The sequence below is a fragment of the Festucalex cinctus genome, chromosome 14, assembly GCF_051991245.1.
Source record: "Festucalex cinctus isolate MCC-2025b chromosome 14, RoL_Fcin_1.0, whole genome shotgun sequence".
Taxonomy (NCBI): Eukaryota; Metazoa; Chordata; class Actinopteri; order Syngnathiformes; family Syngnathidae; genus Festucalex; species Festucalex cinctus.
The window spans coordinates 7,739,350-7,764,115 of record NC_135424.1 but is presented as its reverse complement, the minus strand read 5'-3'; the positions used below and the strand labels follow the sequence as shown (position 1 = coordinate 7,764,115).

The 24,766-nt window shown below is 39.6% G+C and overlaps 1 protein-coding gene across 1 annotated transcript in view; it reads right to left on the bottom strand.

The window, feature by feature from the left end:
- LOC144000986 (uncharacterized) overlaps positions 1–24,766 on the bottom strand; it is a 60,103-nt gene that overhangs the window by 4,334 nt on the left and 31,003 nt on the right. The window contains exons 4-6 of the mRNA XM_077494848.1: positions 16,642–16,727; positions 11,321–11,466; positions 2,069–2,128 (exon numbers count right to left, since the gene is read on the bottom strand). Of these exons, the coding sequence (XP_077350974.1) occupies positions 2,069–2,128; positions 11,321–11,466; positions 16,642–16,727 (292 nt within the window). The remainder of the gene's footprint in view (positions 1–2,068; positions 2,129–11,320; positions 11,467–16,641; positions 16,728–24,766) is intronic.

Genomic DNA, 24,766 nt, shown 5'->3' with positions numbered 1-24,766 from the left:
AAAATTGCTGCGAGTTGGATGCTTCAAAGCTATCGGGTTGCCGTGTGAAAACTCTGCGACCGTGACATCACTGCCACTCAAACACACATTAACGCACACGCAGGCGCACACACTTTCTCTCAAGGTGAGGGAATAAACGCGAGAGCTACAAAATAACTATCAACTTTGCTTTATTGTTATAATAAAAGGGAGTCGTGCAATAAGGTGAGATTTGGTAGTAATCCGATACCAAGTTAATAGAGGGAATTGCCAATAACTGCATTGACATTTTAATAATTATGGTGTCTGCATCATCAAATTGTTAAATCTGAAGGATTTTTTGTGATTTGTTTTTGTCTTAATGACGTCCCTTTATTGGTCATAATAAAAGGTAGTAGTGTGCAAGTAGTGACAACACTTTTCGATAATTTAGGTTGGGTGAATCTCAAATTGTTGAAGGTTTTTTTTTTGGAGATTTTTTTCTTCTTGTTCTTCTAGTTAAAACCTCACTACTAACTTTAGCTTTATTGTCATAAAAATTGCATACGATATGGTGATATTTGGTGTATCAATCTCATACCATGAAAATATGCAGACAGCATCACTGCCCATTATAATTAAAAGGTGGGATATATTAAAAAAAAAAAAAAAAATGGATTCATTTGATGAAACCTTTGAACTATATGCAATGCTATAGCAATATTTTTTTGTTTAGTAACTTTTGTCATACAAAATGTTTTTTATTGATCTGATACTAAATAAATACATGTATAATATTGCCAATGCCTGATATATATGGTTTAAATAAATATGGCACATGCTGAATCAAATTGATTAATCTGAATAATTTTGAAGGAATTTTTAAATATTAATTTACACAGGGCAGCGTTTCGGTAAAGTTTTTTTTTTTTTTTTTTAAGATATGTGTTCCACAAAATTATCACAGAAGAACAAATTTTAACATAGTTAAATATTATTCCAGGTACAACAATATGAACATTTTATTTAAAAAAATAAATTTAAAAAATCCCTACGCACGTCATTGTACTTATTTTCTGGCTTTAAACAAAATTTTTAAATTGTAAAAAAAAATAAATAAATAAAAATAAAATAAAATAAAATAAAATAAAATAAAATAACGGGGCCTTCAATTAAAGAAATACTCAACCTGTTGTAGCTGTAGTGATTGTTAACGTCATTAAAACGATGAATTAAAAATACATGAATAAAAAATAAATAAATTCTCACGGCGTTGTACAAGATAGCACACAGGCATCGCTGTCACCTTGACCACTGCTCATGAAGCTTGTGCATTAGTAACACAATACGCTAATACACTCTTTAGCGTCTTTACACCAACACACATTAAGGTCTGTGATTACAGGGTGTGAGAAGTTTGTCAGCATAGCGAAGGCTTCATCTTTTTTTTCTCCCCGAGATGGTTCGGACCATTACACACGACCCCTGACCCTGGCGGGCACCCTGAGGTGAAGCGTGCAGGCCTGCTCTCACTCAGCCAAAACCAGTAACAGTGAGGGAGGGGCCTGTGTGCGTGTGCGTGCGCGTGTGTGAGAGAGGGAGAGAGAGAGAGATCTCAAATGAGTCCACCCAGTGATTCGATTTCTGTTTTATTCATTCTTAGACGGTTTTTAATTTATGGCCTAGGCATCAGTGAATTTTTTTTTTTGATTGATTGATTCTGAAAAACAAAATCCAAAAACATGAATAATATATATATATATTTTTTAAAGTTTTCTGTTATGTTTTATGTGTTTTAACGTCAATATATATTCTTTTAGTAGTTTTTGTACTTTTGTTTTTTCTATTTTGCTTCTGAATGAAACGTGCTACAGAAATTAAAAAAAGAGAGAAAAAGAGATGAAATTGTCTTAAAGCTTGTTTTCATATACTCACCGTAATTATGACTTTACTACTGCTTTAAGCATAGGCTAGTGACAATTTGTTAATTATTGTAGAGACAAAACTGTCATAAACTGAAGAATCCTGTATAAGCATTTCTTCTTTTTTCATTTATCCAGGAAAATATTCCAAATTAGTTTGGTAGTTAGTCAAAGTAAAAATTACTTACAGGAGTCTTGAAAGACTGTCCAGCTGCTCCAAAATGCTGCCGCTCGAGTACTGACTAGAACTAGGAAAAGAGATCATAGACAAAAAAGAAAGTATCAGTTGTTTTGTCTGACCGCTAATCCACAATGTTTTAAATTCATCTCTTAGAAGTGTTTTGCATACAAACACAAATGAACATACACCCAGTGACTGATTTTGTTATTTTCTGTCGTCGTCAAACACAAAAGTGACACAATTTTACAGACAGAATGTACATGAGAACAAAACCCGAGTGGTCATCTGAGACGAGAGACGGTTAATTAACAACTGTCCACTCTACTGCTTAACAGGCGACCACTCAAGCGTGGCCACCCTGCTAATTACGGATTAGCTTAGCATACGCACACACCAACACAGTGAAAGGTGAACGACTTTGCTTGCTCGCCATGTGCAAATATTCTCAATTCATTATCATGGCTGCTTTGCTCTTACTGCAGTAATTAAAGGCGCAGTCTGCCGGTTTCACTCAGGAAAATGCACTTTTTAAATACAGGATTTAAACAAACAAACTACTTCTCAAATTACAGATCTGGGCTTTTCTTCACGTGTGGGGGTGATTTTGTCTTAAACCTGCATGCCTGTATTTTGCCATTTTGTGCTTGTTTTGTAAACAGCGGGACGTTTTGTGAAGCACCCCCCCGTTCTGCGATTGGCTGGAGGGGTGTAAACACTGTCTTTCAACAGAAACGTCCCGCTGTTTACAAAACAAACACAAAATGACAAAATACAGGCTGCGGGGGTGGCGGTTTAGGACAAAATCACCACCAAAGATTAACATAAACCCAGATGTGTAGACTGGGAGAAAGTTAAAGTGTGTACATCCTGTATTTAAAAAGTGCATTTTCCCGAGTGAAACTGGCATACTGGGCCTTTAAAGTAAGAGTAATGTATTCATATATGTAAAAGTTTGAATTGATTTAGGAGTGTGGATTCTAAAGCTTTAATTTTAGCCATAATATGTTTTTTTTATAGTGAACAATTATGTTTGTTTGGTGCAGTTTTGGAATGAAATCCAGTTAGGCCAAAAAGTTCACAAAAACACACACACTCAGAAGTGTGTACACTCCTCATGTGAAGGCAAAGTTGGAAAATAAGTGTCGACACTGATTGATATGCAAATGCGGGTCAAGTCAAGTCTGCATCCGCCGGCGCCCACGCGCTCAACGCTTTTGTTTTGTGTGCAGTCACACACAAACAATGAGGGAGGCTGGGGGTGGAATTGAGTTGGGGGGACGGGGGGATAGCTCTTTCCCACCAATGGAGGATGGGGGGGGTCACACAGAGACGGTTGTAAGACAGTGAGATGGGTGATAGGTCAGCAGCCAAAGAGATTGTGCGTCTTTGATTCTAAAGCTGCTTTTTCAAAATTCACCCCATCAACATTTACACTTCACAATCACTGTAAATGTAAACCGCAAATATGCCTTGTTGACCTGATTGCTGGTTACAAACACGCCAACTAACAAAACAAGTCAATGAGGGAAATCCAACACAAAAAGTGCCAACGGATTGAAGGCTTAATTTAACACAGCGCCTCTCGCTCTCCAAATCCAATCAAAGCAAAGGCGTGTTGAAGTGGGCCGGAATTCTCTCATCTGGTGGAAAACGTCCGCCGCAACGATGAAAGGCGCTCCGAGGAACTTCTCAACATCTCACAACAATTTAGGAAACAGTCAAGGACAAGTGAGGTCATCGTTCGAGGGTGCCAACTGGCTTTGTGATGCTTGCCATTAAATACATATACACTTATTAACCACACGCACACAGAAAACGTGCACTTCCTGCACACAGTCGTGCAAATAAACACACATGTGCATATGACACATGAATACATAGAACTTTTCTAAAATCACAGATTATTATCTCTATTTCTTCACACACGGTTACACACACCCCAACACGCAGTTACACTGATGCACACGCACGCACACACACAGAGCAAGCAGCATAAACAAGACTGACAAGTTGAGATTAATGTCGGGCCTTCCACCGCCAGGCCAATTTAATTGTCACCCATGATGGCGGCTGAACTCCATCAGCGTATTTACACAAGGTTAACGAAGCGTCTTCAACGCTTGCTAATTGACGCGACCGATGCGGCATTGGGGAAGCCCGTCGCGCGTCCTTGTGTGGACGTAGGGGGCGCCGAGGAGGGTCCACGCGGTGACGAGGGCGATAGGTGCTCGGGTCATGGCAAGTTACGTGATGTCATTGAGAACAAATGAAAATAAATTCTCTTATTGTGATGTGATTTGATGTTCTTTTCAGCACTCGAGCAGCCACCACCTTTCAACCAATCGGGTTCAAACTTTCAGGGATTATTGTTCGAGGTCAAAGAAATTGAAGGATTTTTTTTTTAAGGCATTTGGAGTAGCCAAGATTAAAAAAAATAAATAACTAGTCGTGTTTCTTTTCAGCACTCGTGCAGCCACCACCTTTCAACCAATCAGGTTCAAACTTTCAGGGATTATTCGAGGTCAAAGAAATTGAAGGATTTTTTTTTTCAAGACAGTTGAAGTAGCCGAGATAAAAAAATAAATAAATAAATGAATAAAAATAATAATTAAAAAAAAAAACAATAGTCTTGTTTCTTTTCAGCACTTGGGCAGCCACCACGTTTCAACCAATCCGGTTCAAAATTTCTTTTGATTATTGTCCGAGGTCAAAGAAATTTATTTTATTTTTTTCAAGAGATTTGAATTAACGAAGATAAAATATTAATAATAATAATCCTGATTAGTTTTTTCTTTCTCTTTTTTTTCTCAGCACTCAGGCAGCCACCAACTTTCAACCAATCAGGTTCAAACTTTCAGGGATTCAAGAAGTTCAAGGTTAAAGAAATTGAAGGATTTTTATTTAAAGACACTTGAAGTAGGTGGGATCAACAGACCAAGACCAATGGACAAGATGTTTTTTGTTTTTTTTTGTTTTTTTTTGTTTTTTGTCAGCAATCAAGCCGTCACCATTTTCCAAAAATCTGATGAAAACTTTCAAGAATTATTTGTTCAAAAGCAAAAAGTACAGATGATGGCCTGTCACAGGATTTGTTGAGTTTTATACAAATCAGTGAATCGGTCCGGTGTTTCCTCCATCAAAGTCTGGTTTGATGTTGCCGCAAAAAAACAACAACAACAAAAAAAAAAAAACCTTCTCGTTCATTAAAAATGACAATTAGAAAGTATATGCTCAATATTTCACTAAAATATTATAAAAAATATTAAATATATCTTCTTATTTTTTTATTATTTTTTTTTATACAGGATTTCTCAATAGTAGTTGATACAAAATAGCAGATTGTAATCCCTCCCAACACCACACATTTTCTTCTCGTCATTACCTGAGAGTTCGAAACTTCACTTGGGTTATGCTAATACCGGAAAAAAAAAAGAAAAAAATGACAATGGCCTTGAATTGACGGCCTGAAGGCCTGGAATGTACTCAAACGAAACAGCATAAATAAATCCTGCATAAAGGAGGAGATATCTTTTAAAAACTGATCTTGGAGAGATTTTAACCACCTGTTTTGTAACACACACACACAACCGCACGTCAGATCAATTGATTGATGTTACGTTTAGTGAAATGTTAAATATACATTTGCACATGTGTTCACAGCGTTTAGAGAAAAATAATCAAGCTGGTGCTGGGGATCCGAGTTTGCGGTCTATCCGAAGGGGGAGGGTTCCGTTTTTGGAAGAATAACGTCATATTTTTGGCATCGGCATCCCGGTGGAGGCGTGAGGCTGTGCGGGTGAAGGCTGGGTCAAAGAACAACCAAATGGCAACCAAATGGAACACTATTCACACTTGTTGAACACAAATTGTAAATGAAAGAGAAGCTACAACATGCAGTTTTAAGAGACGTGTTTGTTTTGAGATGGTGAAAATTTCAAAATGTTTTTTTAAAAATAACTTACAGTAGCTATGACGGTCTTAATCATTAACATATCGTCGCTGAAAACACTTATGTCCTTTTATTTTTATTAAACATTTTTGGGATTGTACATGGTGTTCCAAAATGGTTGACCCCATTCTAATTGGCCATATCTCGGAAACTACTTGATGGATCTTAATGAAACTAAATACACTTTATGTTGAAGGTCATAAATTTTCTTGGTTAAATTTACAAAGAAAAGTACAAATATTTGTTGGTTCTATGACAGATTTTCATAAATGTTCAATATGAGCGCCGCCTGTGACTGCACACGTCGAGTCGGTATTCGAGCTCGTGCCAAAAAGGGCCCGTTTCTTGAAATTTTTGGTGCCAAGTCCTAATTTGTTTTATAGTTGGTGCCTTCTTTGCAAAATTTTTGAAGAAGGCACGCTGCACTGTCTTCGATGACCGAGTCCGAGCATACTCTAACACGCAAAATGCTTTTTCTTTTGAAGTGAACGGCATTTCTTAACCTGAAAAGATAGAAATGCCAAACGTTACACACGAAAACTTGAAACGTTTCGACACAAGCTGTGAAAATTTGAGGTCATTCCAACGAAAACTGTCAAAATTATTGGCCTACGAAATGGGGTCAACCATTTTGAAACACCCTGTACATTCAGTTTCATCCCATAAATGAAAAATGTAAAGAATGACAAAAATGGACATATGTGTTTTACACAGGACAGCGATATTTTTATGCTTCATCGAGTTAAGAATGTTTAAAAAAAAAAAAAAAAGAAAGAGCGAGAAAAACCTTCATGACTCACTTTCACATGTATTTGTCATTTACATACTTGTATTACAGTAAAAAATGTAATCAAATAAAACATAGTGTCACGTCACATCTTTTTGATGTAATTCAATGGGTTTCAATTCTACGCAGATTTGCTCTATCCGTATAGCCTGGTCGCTATCCCCTGCAAATAGTGAGGGGTCGATTGTATACATTTTTATTGTTGTTTTCAGGCTTGTGTCAAATTATCTTGGACCAATCTATTGATCGATAGATTGATAGAAAATCGATAGACAGACAGAGGCAGGGAAGGCTTCACTCAAGCTGGAGATGGTGCTATGCGTTCTACAGATGTCAGGTTGTCCAACTTCCCTGGTACCGATGGTGTTTAGGTCGAGGTAATTACTAATCGGAGTCACACGATTCAGCCGTCCATAAACTTCTGCATGTGGAAAAACTCGGAGTTGTACTTGAACAAGTACTGCATCTTTGCTTATCTAGTTTTGTCTCGACTTGTTTGCAGAACTTTAGTCGTCAGTCTTTGCAACACTAAAGGTGCAATCGCAGCCCGACATGCTTCCAGATGCCGTTTAATTAGACTGACGACACTTTATTCACAACATCTGATACATTCACGCACACGCACACGCACACACACCCCCACACACACACACACACAAATGTCTGGATGAAATCCACTAGTGCAAATCTGCATCACATTACGGACGTCCCGGCAGCAAATGCGCAACGTTGACATTTGCGTGCTTCCCGCGTTTTCAACTTGTCTCGGGGGCTGTTGTTAGCGCGAAGGCTAATGACCTAGATATGCGCGCGCGTGTGTTTGTGTGTTACGTTCAAACGCGTTGAGGGGTGAAAGGTGCTCACTTGCTGACGCCATGCACACTCGCAGAGACACCTTGGCAGTGGAGATGAGGGTGCGACCTCGCCCCTGACATCGGATTTGACACCTGTCGCACACATCAACACGCAAACACGCACACATTAATGTCTAAATGATCATCGCACAAAAGCACAAACCGTGCAAAATCTCTTGCGTATTCACGTACTCGCTGAAAGACACAAACAACATTGTCTGCCACCTTAGCAGTTAGCACCCATGTTGGCAGCCAGCTGTCAGGTACACACACACAACGGAAGAGAGTGGATTAAAGTGTTGTCAACATTGATCATGTAGAGAGCTACGACAGTGCTGCTAACTTCCACCATTTGTAATAGTAATCGAGACCTTTCTCTGTCCTATTTTGATAAGTTTAGCACCCTACTTTCTTGGTACTGCAAGCGTTTAATCTACATCACAACAACGGTAGAATTAAAAAAAAAAAAAAAAAAAAAAACAGGTCAAAATATCAAGACAATCCAGAGGGCTGTTATGTAAATGTGTTAAGAATTAAGGTCACATTTAATATTATACATTAATGTAAGTCCCCTTGTGGCCTCCATCTTAGAAATAATTTTTATTTTTTTTTTTAAACATTGTAATGTGACATTCAGAAAAGTGGGGCGATGGCGGCCCACCAGCGAGAAGCCGCCGGGAAATGAGAGCCCCATTCTGATGTTCTTTTGCCAAGGTGAGATTTACCACATTTTTTGACTTCTCTAAACCTACTTACGCTTCCTACATTGTGGCTGCAAACAGAGAGGAGCTAGTTTACAAAAGTTACAATTATGATTCTGTCGTTATGCGCGACTAGCAAGTTCAGTTCTCGCTAAGAATCACACTCTGAACTGACAAGCTGCGATTAGTTAGTTTCAACTGACATTATTTGATCACTGTTTAGCATACTGTAGGTTGAAAGAAAGAAACAACGTAAAACACACCAAAATAGTTGGTATAGTGGGAAAAAACAGCATGTTAAAACTACAAACGTAAGTTAGCATGGTTAGCCGAGGCATGTGAGAATAAAGAGATGCTAACATTTAAGCTAGTTTGGAGACTTTTGAGCAGAATTGACAGTTAATAATACGGCAGCACTACTATTTATCTATCAAATTTAGTGGGATATTATGAAGTCTACCAAAGTATTAAATTAAAAAAGAAAAAAAAAGAAAAAAGAAAAAAAAAAGGTAAAAATCAGCTAACTAACTTTGCTACATCCTCCCCTTCCTCTATATTATCAACAGAATCAGCATTGCTCCCTCCCTGCAGTCCAGCCCTCTGCTGTTTAATTTATGACCTCCAGATTAAACTCGATGAAATCCAATATTTTAATTGAATGTTTAGATGGCGCGCGGCTTCGGTGATAAATTTCCACTAGCACCCTGCGCTGCCATATCATATTCCTCACTACTAATTACATTTGCATACATGATGCTGGTTGTGATGATCGTCGCAGGGTTGGTTCGCACCACGTGGTTGTATTTAAAAAAAAAAAAAAAAAAAAAAAAAAAAAGAGGCTGAGGAACAAGGAAGTCAACATAAGCGTTGATATCAACCAACTGTGACCTATTGTATGAAATCAATGAAAAACAAATGGAGCTCCTCTTGATAATGTCAGGCCGAGCTAATGTAAAAACACTACGCTTTATAATGTGGTGACCTTTGCTTGTTGTGGCTCGTTTGTCATAGTTACCGTCAAGGCAACTCAATAAGTGACGCTTGCTGCTAATACGCTTGAAAACTCCAAATATGTTTAAAATTGATTTTGAAATGAAGCGTACGCTCAGCGGTCACTTCGTTTGGTACACCTGCACATGTCTAAATCCAATACCAGAACTTCCAGCCAAACACAAAATGGCAGCCAGACAACACAATGGAGAATGAGCATGAGTTACTCACATTCATTGTTTAAGTAGCAGATAACACTCTCTACTGTGCTTGGTTACAAATAAAAATAAGAATAAAATAAATCACTTCCTCGGTATTTGCACACAATTTTACCCCGTCACGGGGGTCACGGGGGTGCTGGCGCCTATCTCAGCTGGCTCTGGGCAGTAGGTGGGGTACACCCTGGACTAGTTGCCAGCCAATCACAGGGTACACAGAGACGAACAACCATCCACACTCACAAGCACACCTAGGGGCAATTCGGAGCGCCCAATTAACCTGCCATGCATGTCTTTGGAATGTGGGAGGAGTCCGGAGTACCCGGAGAAGACCCACGCGGACACGGGGAGAACATGCAAACTCCACCCAGGAAGGTCCGAGCCTGGACTCGATCCCAAGTCCTGTACTAGTAATAATTAGATGTAAATAAATGAAATTATGACTAACTAAATTAACACTGTATGGGTATATACTAATATAATTAAACAAAACTTTATATATAAGAGGAAACGAGCGGTGCAATGGTTGGTACATGATAGCAGCAGCCTGCGCTCCCCTGCTGAGCCCCTTGACAGACTTATGAGCGATGTGGACGGGTAAGGCGATGCCTGGGAACAGTAAGAACACATTTGCGGTGTTGTGTACACTCGGCGTCACGGCTCTCAAGTGGATGCTAACCGCCGCAGCGGGCGGCCTGTGGGAACCATGTGTTTTCCGAGAGCGGGATGAGGAGGAGATGGACACGCAGATGAGAGATATGGAAGGCGGCCATCATTCCAGCTGTCAGGCCCACCCAACTCCCCAAAAAGTTTGAGAACATTTCACCATGACCTGAAATGCTCTGTGACCTCTACAGGTGATCTTGATTGATCTTCTCTAAACATTTAAGAAATGAGATTTGAGACTTCCCTCACATTGCGGTAGCTGTGTTGCGTTAGGTTGATAAAGATTAGAAGTCTAGATGTATTTGGACAATAATAAATCAAAATAATTTGGTTAGATACACTTAACTCATTCACTCCCAGGCGGTTTCACTGTTTTGTTTTTTGACTGATTTTACAATGCCCACAGGATATTGTGTTCTATTGCTATAAAAACATGGAACCTACCAAAAGAAAGATTAGTCTCTTCTTTCATCAGGAAAAAAAAGGTATATTTGTATCTGTTTTGCAGCAATAAGCATTAAAATATAGCTATGTTTCATCATTCACAAACCTGTTGAGAACACTGGGAAACAGAGCTTGTTGCAACATGGCCCGCGCTGCTCTCTTATACTCTGTTGCCACCTGCTGGCCGTTTTTTGTAATAACTACCATTGCTTTAAGCGACCTTTTCTGGTCTGAAGCTGCATCAAAGCCTTCTGTATGCTCTAGCATTTAAAAAAACAAACAAACAAACAAACAAACAACAAAAAAAACATATAAATACGTTTTTGGGAGTGAATGAGTTAAATAAGCCTGTTTTGTTGAAAATGTAGAAAGGATTAGCAAATTAATTTCCGTCTATTAAACTAGCTCACTGTTTTATTAATAACATCATGCGTGGCTCTAAGACGTTTGAAAAGAGTTTGGAAAGACAATGTAACCACAGTACACTACATTGTGAGATAATTAAGGTAGATAAATTGGTTGAGAAGTTCAAGGAAGGAACATTTGATGAGACTTTCACTGATTTGACGTGAATTTGAACTCTCACAGGAAAAATAGGGAGCGGTCACTTTTTCTCATGCGTGAGTGACATGTGCTGCTTCTTCACTCACTCAGAGAGCGTCGTTAACTCATCTGCAGCGGAAATATCTGCTCCGACGTCTTCTTCACCACTTTGGAATGTTCTCCTTCTCGCCCGCAGACGCTCCATTTCCTCCTCATCATCATCATCATCTTCATCCTCTTCTTGGCTCTCACGCTGTGAAAAGTAAGTGAGAGAAATGATGAAGTCCAATCTGCCGGGGGAGAACAACACTGTAGGTAGCAATAAGAAGCCATGTTGGCGAGACGCTGACGGGCCGTTACACAGCAGCCCGCCAAGTGGGCCCGCTGCTTTAAATATGACCGTGTCTGCTTATAGTGATGAGGAGGACCCCCGCCGCAGTCCCTCACTTCCATGCAGCCCAGCAATATATCACACTGCTGGACTGCTTCACTAACTACGGTTGATTTCATCAATGCATTTAGTCTTTACAGACTTTGTGGTTCACACTTAAAAAAATAAAATAAATAAAATAAAATAAAAAAAAAAAAAAAAAAAAAAAAAAAAAATATTATTGATTTACTCGTGCACCTCTTAATTTAATGTATTTTTCCTGTTTGTTTTATTTTAGTTTTTTTTTGTGCTATGATGCAACTTTATTTTAATGTCATTAATTTGATTTTACTTTTTTCACTACATCACACTGATGGACGCTAATTAAATTTTATTAATTTAATTGTACTTATTTTTACTATTTGATCATTGTATTGTACTTTATATTGTTTTACTTTATTTTTTATGTATATGTTTGCGATTTGATTTTATTATTTATGTAATGTTTTTATTCTAGACTTTTCATGCTTATTTCAATTGTTTGATTTTAAATGTACTTTTTATTTATTTTATGGTAACATTTGATTTTATGTGTTTCACTCTAATTTTTATTCTATATAGTTTTATTTTATGTTTTTAATATGACAATGTCATGATTATTTAATGTTTGATTTTATATTTAACTTTTATTGGAATATTTTATTTCATGTTGCTTTGATTCTTTCTATCCAAGCATTTTATTTTAGTTGTTTTCATTCTACTTTTTATTTTATTTAATTCTGTTGTAATTCATGTTTACTGATGTTTACTTTCTATAGGATTTTTACTTAAATTATTTGACTATTTTATTTAATTTCTTTGCATGTTTTATTGTCCTGCTGCATTTTATTTGATCAATTACTACGTTTTTAATTTATTTCAATTCCCACATTGTAATTTATTGCTGCTAGCCAATAATTTGTTGGGTTTTTTTTTTGATAAAAGCAAATATCAATTATATGGAGATCAGCAAATATATAGACTGTGATAATATTTATTTATTATTGTCATCACACTGATGTCCTTGCTTGGCACAGTTCTCCTTCTTGCCTTGCTTTATGGTTTAAATGTGCCATGAATATGGATGTGACCTCTTTCTCCATGAAGCTCGAATACATACACGCACACACATTCACACTGTTTATGATTCACGACACATTCAGCACATGCATGTGCTCTCTCTGCTGACATTTCCCATTGTGTTTGACTTATTAAAAGTGTCCATATTATTCACTAGTTTACTTTAGTAACCAGCGGCCTTTGATATGGTCACATTAATGGCCGTCAACATGTCTTGACGGACTAATTAGAGAACAGTGATGTGCTAATTTTCTGCTGCTACATGGCGACACGGAAGAGGCGTTTGCGTTTATGGAGCAAAACTATGATTGTGCTCCAACTCGGGCCCACACTCAATTATGAGGATTAGCGTGGCTAATCACGAAGATGAGGAGAACTTGCTGGCGAGTTTAAGATCACTGAGAAGCTTGATATGATTTTCAGGGGAAATAATCATACAAGGCAAACTAATCAGGGGGAGTGTACATTAAAGTCAATCACATTACATCTAGTTGATGCATCTACATTTGAGGAGCAACAATTAAATAATGAAATGATGAAAATAAAAATACAATGCTTTTACTCTTCAATGGTTTAAATTATTCTGATTGGAAACAAGTAGCCTCTCGCCTAGCCGTAACACCCTAGCTCAACCCTTGGCTGGTCTTTTTGGTAACAAAAGCTGTACAGATTAGCTTAAGCATCTCATAAATGGTGCATACTTGAATGCTCGGTAACCTAGTTGACAAAAATCGCATTTTTATTTTTTTGCATTTTAGCAGTAATTGTGTTTACCACGCTACATGTCCAATTAATTGACAAAGTACAATTCGCCGCTTGGTGATGAAGTCCTGCCTCCACGAGTGAAAATACTGTACAACGAATCCATGCTTTAACTATCTTTTCATTGCAGTTACTAGGCTGTACCCACTTGCCTAGTCTTAACGCCCTAACTCTGAAGATGTATACTGCATTGGTCTTTCAGTACAGGGTGGTGGGGTGAGCAGTGGCTCATTTGCAATCAATCAATCAATCAATCAATCAATCAATCAATCAATCAATCAAACTTAATTTGTAAAGCTTTTTGCTGTGCATAAAATTTCCGCTCCCATTCCCAATTTAAGATTACTGGAAAATTAAAGGGGAAAAAAAACGGATTAAAGAGAAAAAGTTATTGTTTATTTTCTAAAGTACAATACTGCAGAGTGTTATATTTCTTATTAAAAATATTACACGTTACAAGAAAAGAAGGCGGGAGGTGGGAGTGTTCTTGTTGAGACGTGGAACACATTAATGGCATTTCAATTCATTACAATAGGGAAAGACGATTTGAGATACTAATTTTTTAGCGCGCACGAGGCGCCGTTGTAACAACCTAGCCCAGTTGACAGCGAGCACGGACACCTCAGTCTTCCACTTTGTCAGTGGTACTTTCCCAGCTGCAAAAGTGACAACACACACAAAAAAAATTAAATAGAATGAGTGTTATGTGGAGGGAGGGAGTGGTGTAATTACACATTGTTGCTATCAGCGCCCTTGAACTCTGCTGCTTGTCAAGCCGGCGCAACAATGTAGCCTCTGTGCGATAACGACCGGCGAGCTAAGGGCGAGGACGAGCGAAAACAAAATGGTGCATGGCTGGTGGGTTGAAGTCATGAGTCGAGCATGTAGTTTGTATACATGAGTAAGAAAATGAGTGTATGATGGGGCCAAAGCAGACCATGGAGAAATTAATCTCATATTTAAATAGACAAAGTAAATATTTTGTCCTTAAACTTGGGTCCTTTTTTTTTTTTTTTTTTTTTTTAAATGTCATTGCAACATGTGTTGCGAAAGGCCCAAACTGGAATCATTTCTCCTAGTTTGAGGCAATTTCAGCCAATCAGAAGCCAGAAGAAAGTCAAATGGGGAAAAGTGCTCATGGATCTTGTGTATGTATCTTTCTGAAGAATAACATCAGAAGGTTTGACGGTGGTGAGATGGTCGCTCACTCGTTGGGCTTTCCACGGTTGGCATCCTCCTCGGACTCACAGTCGGGGAAAGTTCAAAACCCAAATTCCTCTGGCCACTATTTGTTTTCTTTTCCATTGATCACCAAGCAGCTGCTGATGGATTTTCTCTCTCTCTCTCTCTCTCTCAGTCTTACTCGTACGTGGTCGTCCTCACACGATGTCTAACACGGCCTCCATCCTTCCTTGTCTGGGCTGGTAATAAACGAGGCTTGCTGGTAATTGGCCGGCCCGAGACGACATCATCACTCATTCAGGTGTCCGATAATGACACGCACACGCGCGTGCACGCAGATCCATATCATTGATCTGCGCTCCCCCCACCCGTCGCGTCTTTCAGAAGCAATGAGAGGCTGGAGGACGTTGGAGGTTTCATGCATGTCTCAATTAGGATAAGTGCACTCACGAGGGTCAAAACCCTACTTTGAAGCCCTAATACACGCTTGAAACTCTCATTTGACACAATAATCATGACTTCAAACTATAACCGTGGCTTTACAACATACTTTGAAACCATAACTCCTCCCTCAAACAGCTTCACATTCTAATTTAAAACCTAATAACAACTAGATACCCAACCTTAAACTCAGTTCAAAACCCTAAATTAGAATCCCTAACCCTGACTAGAAGCCATAATTTCAAACCCTAGCCTGACTTAAATGCCTACTTGTTATGTTATCTCTGGCATGAAATACCTTAAGCCAGAGATTTAAGCCCTAAAATGGTCTTGGAACCCTAATTTGAAACCCTAAACATGGACTTAAGCCTGATTTCCAAACCCCAACCATCTGTGGCTTTCAACACAAAATAATTTGAGACTCTATACAGGGTTGAAGCATTAATTTGAAACCCTAACCTTGACTGGAATCTTTAAATCCAAAGTTTGAACCCGAACCCTAAACCTTATTTAAAGCCAAACCGCTTACCGTTTTCAACAACGTTAATACTTACAATATATATATTGAAAATGTATATTCATACTACTCGTATTTTTGTATGTAGTATGTCGGTGTATTATATTTGTGCGGTACGTTTGGTCCCCGAGACTTGAGGCAGGCTCATCCCAACGGCCAAGTAAAGATTGATGTTGCTCATCTTCGGGAATGGCCTCGTAAAAAGGAAAGCACCGCACTGGACGGGGCGGGTTGGCTCTGACTCCTCGCCGCCTCGTCTTTTCTCACTGTTCATTCATGCCGACTTCTCGCCGCCGTGATATACACCTCGTCGTCACTATGAGCCACGTACTGGAGTCGCTATACGCTGCGTCGTCTGTCCTCCACGATGTGGCTATTCACCACATCATCACGAAATGCCACGTCATCGCAATATGCCACATCATCACTATATGTCACATGGTCTCTATACATCACGTTGCTGCTATAAGCCATGTTCCTTATGTTGCCCTCAGTCTCCTCGCAGATGGAAAATTGCCTTGTCATATTGTCTGAGGTTACAAGGCTAGAAATGACAACAATAAACAGGCATGCTAATATCCTACTAGCCTTTTAATGAGCCTTAGATCAACTGTATGTACGTTACACCATAATACCTCACAGATGACTATTTGCTGCCCTTAGTCTCCGCTGAGATGTAAAATTGCCCTATCATTGTCAGATTTGAGGATACGTTGCTAGATACAGACATGCTAGAATCGTCTTAGCCTGTGTATGCTGCAGTATAATACTCAGCAGTTTCTTCTTTCTGCCCTTAGTCTCCTCCCAGATGTAAAATTGCCCTGTTGTTGTAACATTTAAGGGTACACAGTTATAAATGATAACAATATACATGTTTGCTAAGTGCAAACAATACCTTAGCTTGATGGTGTGCCTTAGCTCTGGAATCTGCCTATAGTCTATAATCTAATTTTTGTTGCCCTCATTCTCTGCTTGCATGTAAAGTAGCCCAGGATGCATGGCTCCAAATGACAAGAATAAACACGTGCTAAAATTACCTTACTTTGTTGCAGTACTCTAGCTGTGGATGCCGCAGTAACACAATCCATAGTCTCCACTTTGCTGCAGTGGCTCTTCATCTCCTCTAAAAAAAAAAAAAAAAAAAAAATGCCCTTAAAGCGTTGACTAAAAATTACAACAATAAATGTAAGACTACCATTATGTTGTGCCTTCTAGATTTTGCCGTTTCATACTCCAGAGTCTCCTCTGTGCTGCAGTGCTCCATGTTTTGTGATGCCCTTAGTCTCCTCCAAAATAAAAATATTGTGCTACTGTATCATTTGAGGCTATAGAAAAAGAAAAAAAGCCAATACATATGCTAATTTTATCTGACTCTGTTGCTGTGGGATTTTCTCCACAGTGTCCACTTTGCTGCAGTGCAACGTTTATTCGCTGCACTCACTATCCTCTAGGACATATAATTGCCCTGTCGTAACATTTGAGTACAACAATAAACATGAATGCTCATATTCAATTACCCACTTACAGTGCCTGAGTTTTGGACACTGCACTCCACAGTCTCCACTTTCCCGCAGTGGACCTTGATCTCTTCTTGGATCTAAAATTGCCTAATCGGTATTTGAGTATATGCAGCTAGAAATTCCAACAATAAACACGCATGCTAACCTGCGAGCTTAGGCTGTCACTGTGCCTCAACTGCTGCAAATGACCCTTAGTCTCCATATGGATACAATTTTCACAGAGACAGGAGAACCTAATTTTTCATTGTTGTTGTTTGTTTCTGTTTGTCATCCTAACTGATGCGTTCAATGTGACGTGATTTTCGCAGATTCACATCAAAGCCGCATCGCATTCCATGCAGGAATTATTTCATTTTTCAAGCCAAAACGTTTTCTTCCGAAGCACTTTGATGTGGACCATAAATGGTCACCATGGCGATACGTTCAATATGTCCAACGTGGCCCCTCCGGATGGCCCGCTAGAATTACCATGTTGGAGAGCGAAGACGGATCGAGCCAGGGATCATAATAATATCCAGCGGTCGGCTTTTGCGCAAACGGAACGCCCGGACCGCTTATTTCCCATGGTGCCCTTGGCGGGGCGGTCACACCGATTGCGCTCCCAGCACATCCTCACTTAATTTCGCATTCTTTAATATTGCATGGAGCTCATTTAGAGGCGGTGGGGCACACACACGCGCAAAAACACAATGGTTGCAGTGTAATTCCCCCACCACCAAGCGCTCTCAAGAGTGTATTTTAGGATGGAGCAGCGGTTGTGGATTGATGTGGTTACAATTTGTGTCTGAGCACGTGTGTGTATTTTTGTGTTAATACATGTGGGTGCATGTGTGTTAGTACGTGTGTGTGTGTGTGTGTGTGTGTGTTTATGGAGGCCTATATTTCCACAAAACGCCATCAGCAAGCGTCTTGCCGCCGTTCTCTAAAGTCATCAATCACTGTGCGTTCAATTCTATTGTCTTGAATTCTGTGGAAAGGAAAGTCAAAGGAGGGTTTCAAATTAGGGTTTCAAGCCAAAGATAGTTTCAAATAAGGTTATAAAAACTAATATAACTAAAACTAACATTGGAAAAACATTTTCATTCACAAAATACAATTTTAAAAAAAAATATTTAAAAAAGAAAAGAAAATGAAAAGTAAATGAAAATATATGTTATATTTATAAAACTAAATATAAATATAGCGAAGGAAGAAGGAAGGTCAGAAACAGTCATCTGGAAATTTTGGTTTACTTTATTTACACTATGCTGTGTGAACTGGTTTTACACTCCAAATATATATGGGGAAAAAACTAATACTAAAACTAATAACTGCGATTGGCTGTCCCCCGCCTACTGCCCAGAGTCAGCTGAGATAGGCGCCAGCACCCCCTGTGACCTTTGTGAGGAATAAGCGGTCAAGAAAATGGATGGATGGATAAAACTAATAAAACTTAAATTGAAACAAAGCATTTTCAACTAAAAACTTTCTTTAAATGAATACGTAAAACATTGATTAAAATAAATTAAATGTGTTTTTGGCCCGGGGAGAACATGCTATCTCTACAAAGGAAGGACAGACCCCAGATTCAAACCTGGAACCTCAGAACTGTGAAGCACACAAGCTACCTGCTAGCTTAACCAAACACATGAACATAGCTCAATGCTAACTCCGCAACAAGTGCGCACGGATTGTAACCAAAGCCCACAAACATTGAAATCGGAGAACCAAACCCCTCCGCCATTTTCACAAGTGAAACGGATCGTGTGCAGTCGTATTGATTTTATTTTCTCGCCGCGTTTGGGCCGTGGCGCCGAGAAAATGAGGTCTGGCCCGGAGGTTTATGTCCCGCCGCCGTTGGACGGAAACGTGAGCCGAGGGTTGGGCTGGCCTTTTATTGTAAACGCGCTCCCTGTAGATGGTCCGAAAGTGTCTGTTTTCCAGCCGATAGGAGGGGAATTAAATATGAAGGCTATCAGCGGATGGGCAGGAAGACTCCAAACGAGGGCTCAGGGACACTTCCCCATTATTGTCATCTATTATGGCCGACAGATAGTCATTCTGCACGTCCATTACGGCGTTAGTGGCAGGCGGAAGGCTTTTTTTTTTTGTTTTGTTTTTTTGCAAAAACAGTTAAGTGCGAGAAATATCAACGTTGGGGCCAAGTTGGCGGAAACGATTGATAAACATTCATAATTTATGCAGAAAATGAGACAATACGGCAGAGTGGCACTGCGCTGCTCAAATAAACAGCTGCTTTCCACTACATTAAACGGCACTCAAATACGCGCGTTCTGCTCAAACTGCTACTTATCAGGTTTCAAGTCTGGGTTAGGGTTTCAAATAAAAGCCTCAGTTTTGCACTAAACTAAAGGAAGGGTTTCTAATAATGGTATAAAGTCTGAGAAATGTGAAACCAGAATTTGAAATATGGAAAATTAGGTGTTTCAAGTCAGGGTTAATTAAAGGGTTATGTCTTAAATTACAGACTTTTAATCCATGGTGAAAGTTTCAAACTTTGAGTTTCAAGGTAAGGTTTTAAAATAGGGTTGGTGCTGAAACTGGGGTTTCAAGTTAGAGTTATGACATCAAATTAGGGTTTTCAGAGTTGGGCTTTCAAATTAGTGTTAGAGTTTCAAATTGGGGTTTCAAGTCAAAGTTAGTTTTTCAAAATAAGAGTTGAGACTTCAAATAAGGCTTTCAAGATTGAGTTAATTATTAAAATAAGGGTTTCAAATCAGAGTCATGGCTTCAACTTAAGGTTTCAAGTCAGTGTTTGGGTTTTGCTTCAGGATTAGGGATTGAAATGATGGCTTCATGTGAGTGTGAGAGGGTTTTAAATTGGGGTTTTAGATCTAGATTTCGGGTTCAAAAGTATGATGTCAAGAGAGGGTTCGAGTTAGAGTTAGAGCCTGACGTGATCTTTTGCAGCCTGTCTAATAGCCCAATGAAGCATTGAATGTTGCCAGGTGATGACGAAACAAACAGCTGCTTTCCCCTCCATTCAAGTTAACTCTCTTGGGTAGTTCAGAGAGATGCACTTCACTTCTTGGAAACATTGTGATAGTGCCAGGAGAGCCAGCAGCTTCCGGAAAACAAAACCCGCCAGGAGGCCACCTGGTCCAAAAGCTCCTGCTGTGTTCATCTTCATTTGCGCAAGCTATGACTCTAAAGCTAACATATAGCTGTATTACCAATATTATAAAAATCATAATTGAATCATTTCAGTACGTTAGTTCCCATCACTGCAAGGAACTAATATAGCCAGAGTGTACGTTGCAGGTAGAAGTGGTCTCTACGTGTGGGGATTTGCCAGAGGGGGGGGGGGGGGGGGGGGGGGGGGGGGGGGTACAAAATGGAGAATGTTTTGAATTATACATTCCTGCCATGAGTGACAAATGGAGAGAAGGATTCGTCATAAATCACAAGCAGCCCAACACAAAGTGCTTGCTCGGCAGCAGCAGCCTGAAATTTAGTGTTTGCTTCGTCTGCAAACGGCACTATTCGGTCTGTGTGCGTGTGTGTGTCTGTGTGCGCGTGTTGACGTAGTAGCACTCAGCAGTTAGCCAATTAGCTGCCTAGAGAATATTATTACAGCATACAGAGTTCATTTGTGTTTTTAACAAAGCAAGTTTTATCTAGTTCTTGTTTTGGAGTTTCTATCAGTCATTTAGTGATGAAACTTCTCCATTCATTCATTCATTCATTCATTCATTCATTCATTCATCTATGGGTCATCTATGACCATTTCACATACCCAACAATCTTCCATCTAAACATCTGCACCATCTGCCAATCATTGATTAATTCATTAATCCATCAACTGTCGATTCGACAGGAATCCAATCATCCAATATTTGCCAATCAGTTGCTCAATCCACCTATTCATCCATGTCCTCCATTGATCCAGTTGTCACTCATTTATCCATTCCCTGATCAGTCCATCCATGAATCATCCAACCCTGATTCATCTCATCTCATCTCATCTCATCTCATCTCATCTCATCCATCCATCCATCTTTGGTACCTGTACACCAAGCAATTAACAGTCTTGCCAAATTAATAATATGGACATCTGCATTCCATATAAACTCATTTACTATAGACACTAAAAAGGCGAAGTAGACAATGTTGTATGCGGACCTCCATGTGAAGCATCTGATGAGACGCACACATCACGGATCAACGGGAGTGTTGACTAAGCATTTGAGAGTAAATAAATAACCTCAATCGACAAGAAGACTTCCAAACCGCATCCATAGATCTTCTCGACTTCAACCAGGAGGCGGCTTGCTATCAAATATTTTGTTTTGATGCCGCGCTAATATCAGCGTTTTTCCTTCTTCTTTTACGTTACCTGGAATGGCATTCTTATTGATCGGCTGCTTAATGGCCGTCCCCCATATACTGGATGGTGTTCATTTAAAGTAGAAATGAATAATGGCCGTCTGAAGCAAAGCCATAAAACCTTGCATGTGCGTGTGCATGTGTGTATGTGTTTTCATCGTCATTGAGATGTGGAAGCAGAAAGAAGAGAAAAAGGGATGGAGTTTTTAATTTGTAGAGTATAGTGAGGCTGGGAGAGAGTGGGGGGTGGTAAGACTTTAAGGAACGTGGGCAATAAAAACTAATTTACCCTCGCAAACAGAATTTGTACTAAAGTATTTCTGCAAACGCAAAGCATTTCGCCTCCGAACGCTCGTTCATCACTTCTATGCGTTGGCAAACAAACCCCCCCCCCCACCGCCCACCTCTCCTCCTTCGTCCCGCTGCCTCCATCTCTCTTAGGTCATCAGCCGGAGAAACCACAACAAAGGGAGATCGGGCGGGTAGGAGTAGGGGGGCTGGCGTTGGCGCGGTGACCTTGGCTGTGACATCATGTGGCGGCAGAAAGAAATGAAGCCATTAGGCCGAGGCAGCGCTTGGCCATAAATCAGACTGTTTCCAATAAGCTGCCTTAATGGTCATCCATCACCCCCGCCAGCCTGCGCCCTCCGCGCCCATCCGCCTGGGGAACGGCCGCTGGGACGCGGGGAATGGGGTGGGGTAATAACGGCGGGGAGGTGCGCGGGGGCGGGCTCGGACCAGGTAGACTCTGTGGGATACGCTCGGAGAGGGAAAACACAGCAGCGCTTAGACGGGAGGATGAAGGATGAGGTAGAAAATGGGAGGCAAGGGGTAGAGAGGTGAGGTAAAATGGAGGGGTGGGGGAGCATTGGCAGAAGAAGCAACCGTGCAAAAATAGGATTAAGAAAACTAGAAAAAGTCATGAAGGAAGAAAATATTATTTAATTTTAAAATTGTTAGAGTAAAAACTTGTCTCCATAATTCTATAGGTAGGTTTAAAAAGAAGAAAACGGGATGGATGGATGGATGGATGGGTGGATGGGTGGACGGATTGTGGCCAACAAGTGAAGAAAAATGGATGGATGGATGGATGGATGGATGGATGGATGGATGGATGGATGGATGGATGGATGGATGGATGGATGGGTGGATGGGTGGGCGGATTGTGGCCAACAAGTGAAGAAAAATGGATGGATGGATGGATGGATGGATGGATGGATGGATGGATGGATGGATTGTGGCCAACAAGTGAAGAAAAATGGATGGATGGATGGATGGATGGATGGGTGGATGGATGGGCGGATTGTGGCCAACAAGTGAAGAAAAATGGATGGATGGATGGATGGATGGATGGGTGGGTGGATGGGTGGATGGGTGGATGGGTGGGCGGATGGATGGATGGATGGATGGATGGGTGGGTGGATGGGTGGATGGGTGGATGGGTGGGCGGATTGTGGCCAACAAGTGAAGAAAAATGGATGGATGGATGGATGGATGGATGGGTGGGTGGATGGGTGGATGGGTGGATGGGTGGGCGGATGGATGGATGGATGGATGGATGGGTGGGTGGATGGGTGGATGGGTGGATGGGTGGGCGGATTGTGGCCAACAAGTGAAGAAAAATGGATGGATGGATGGATGGATGGATGGATGGATGGATGGATGAGATGAATCAGGGTTGGATGGAAAGATTAAAGGCAACAAGAGATGGAAAACAGACTGTTTGTATGGGCGGATGATGGATGGACGAATGGATTGACAGATGAATTGACAGACAGACAGATGCACTACAAAAAAAAAACTCAACTCTACAAAAATCAACCTTACATTTGTTATGTAAACAAGCTACCCTGTACCATAAAACAATGCATCCTTTACATTATTTATCAAATGTACAGTATCTAAATAAGATGCTGTGTTACCGTCTTAGAAAACAGTCATTATACAACAACAACAAAAAGCTCATTTATGTGACATTTCCCTCAAGTTTTCCACTCGTTACCATTTTGGTGCCTTCCAAGCCCAATGACAGCATTTTATAAATTGCGACGTTTAACGACATGAGCTAACACTCGTTCCGACAATTACAGGGAAATTGCCGCAGTTAGTCAAAGTGCATCGGAGGACTAGAAGAAGATCACACGGAAACATTCCCGATGGAGCCAAACCCAAGCGTCCTGGTTGCCAAGTGGGACCGCGGGAATGACTTCACACGCTCCCTTTCTGCTGCGTTAGCCGCATTAGCCTCCGCATTAGCCTCGCGTCGAAAGCTTTTGCATCGAAGCAAGCCGCATCCACATCCTGCACAGCAGGCCTCGGAAAAAAGTTTGATCTTTACACCAAAACATTTGGCTAGCTCAATGAAAAACTTTCATAATAAAGTCATAATTCATTCTTGTGTTCTAAATGTTTTATATATGAATAATATAATCATAAATATATAGAATTATTTTAAATTTTTTCCATTTTATTATTTAAAACACATTGAATATCCAGTTGTTCCATTTCTAGTTTCTGCGATTGGCTGGCAACCAGTTCAGGGTGTACCCCGCCTACTGCCCATAGCCAACTGGGATAGGCTCCAGCACCCCCCGCGACCCTTGTGAGGAGTAAACGGTTCAGAAAATGGATGGCATTTCTAGTTTATTATTTACAATAAATAAATTAATTCCAATAAAACCAGTACAAAAAATATAAAACCTCCATATTAAATTGTTTATTTTTGTGTTTATTGTGTTTAAAATAAATTTAAATGTGAAAGGTGTTTACTTTACTACTTTTATTTAAATATTTTATTTAATCATTCATTTATATGTTTTTTACGTAAATAAATTAATCAAATAGTGGACAATATAAAGTATTTTCCCCAAAAAATGGTACATTTAGATATAACATTGTTTATTTTAACATTAGCAGCTAAATTAACTTATGTAATAATATAAGTACCTAAATTAAATTATTCAGTTAAATGTGATGCATTTACAATTGTTGGACTAATATTGTTTTATTTATAATAAACACATACATTCTAAATATTCTATAAAACAGATTTTAAAATGACAATGAGTATTTCATATCATTTTAAAATCTATTTTATCGTATATTTGGGTTATTTCATTTTTTTGTTGTTGCAATAAATAGATCTAAAAATTAAAATTTATCAAATATATATTTTTAAATGATAAATGTATTTTTTTATCATTTACTTTTAAAAAAACTCAACAGTTATTTAATAAAATGCATTTAAAAACATTCCATGTAAATGTGGAATTGTCTACTTTTTCCCATTTCATCATTTACAATAAATCAACTAATC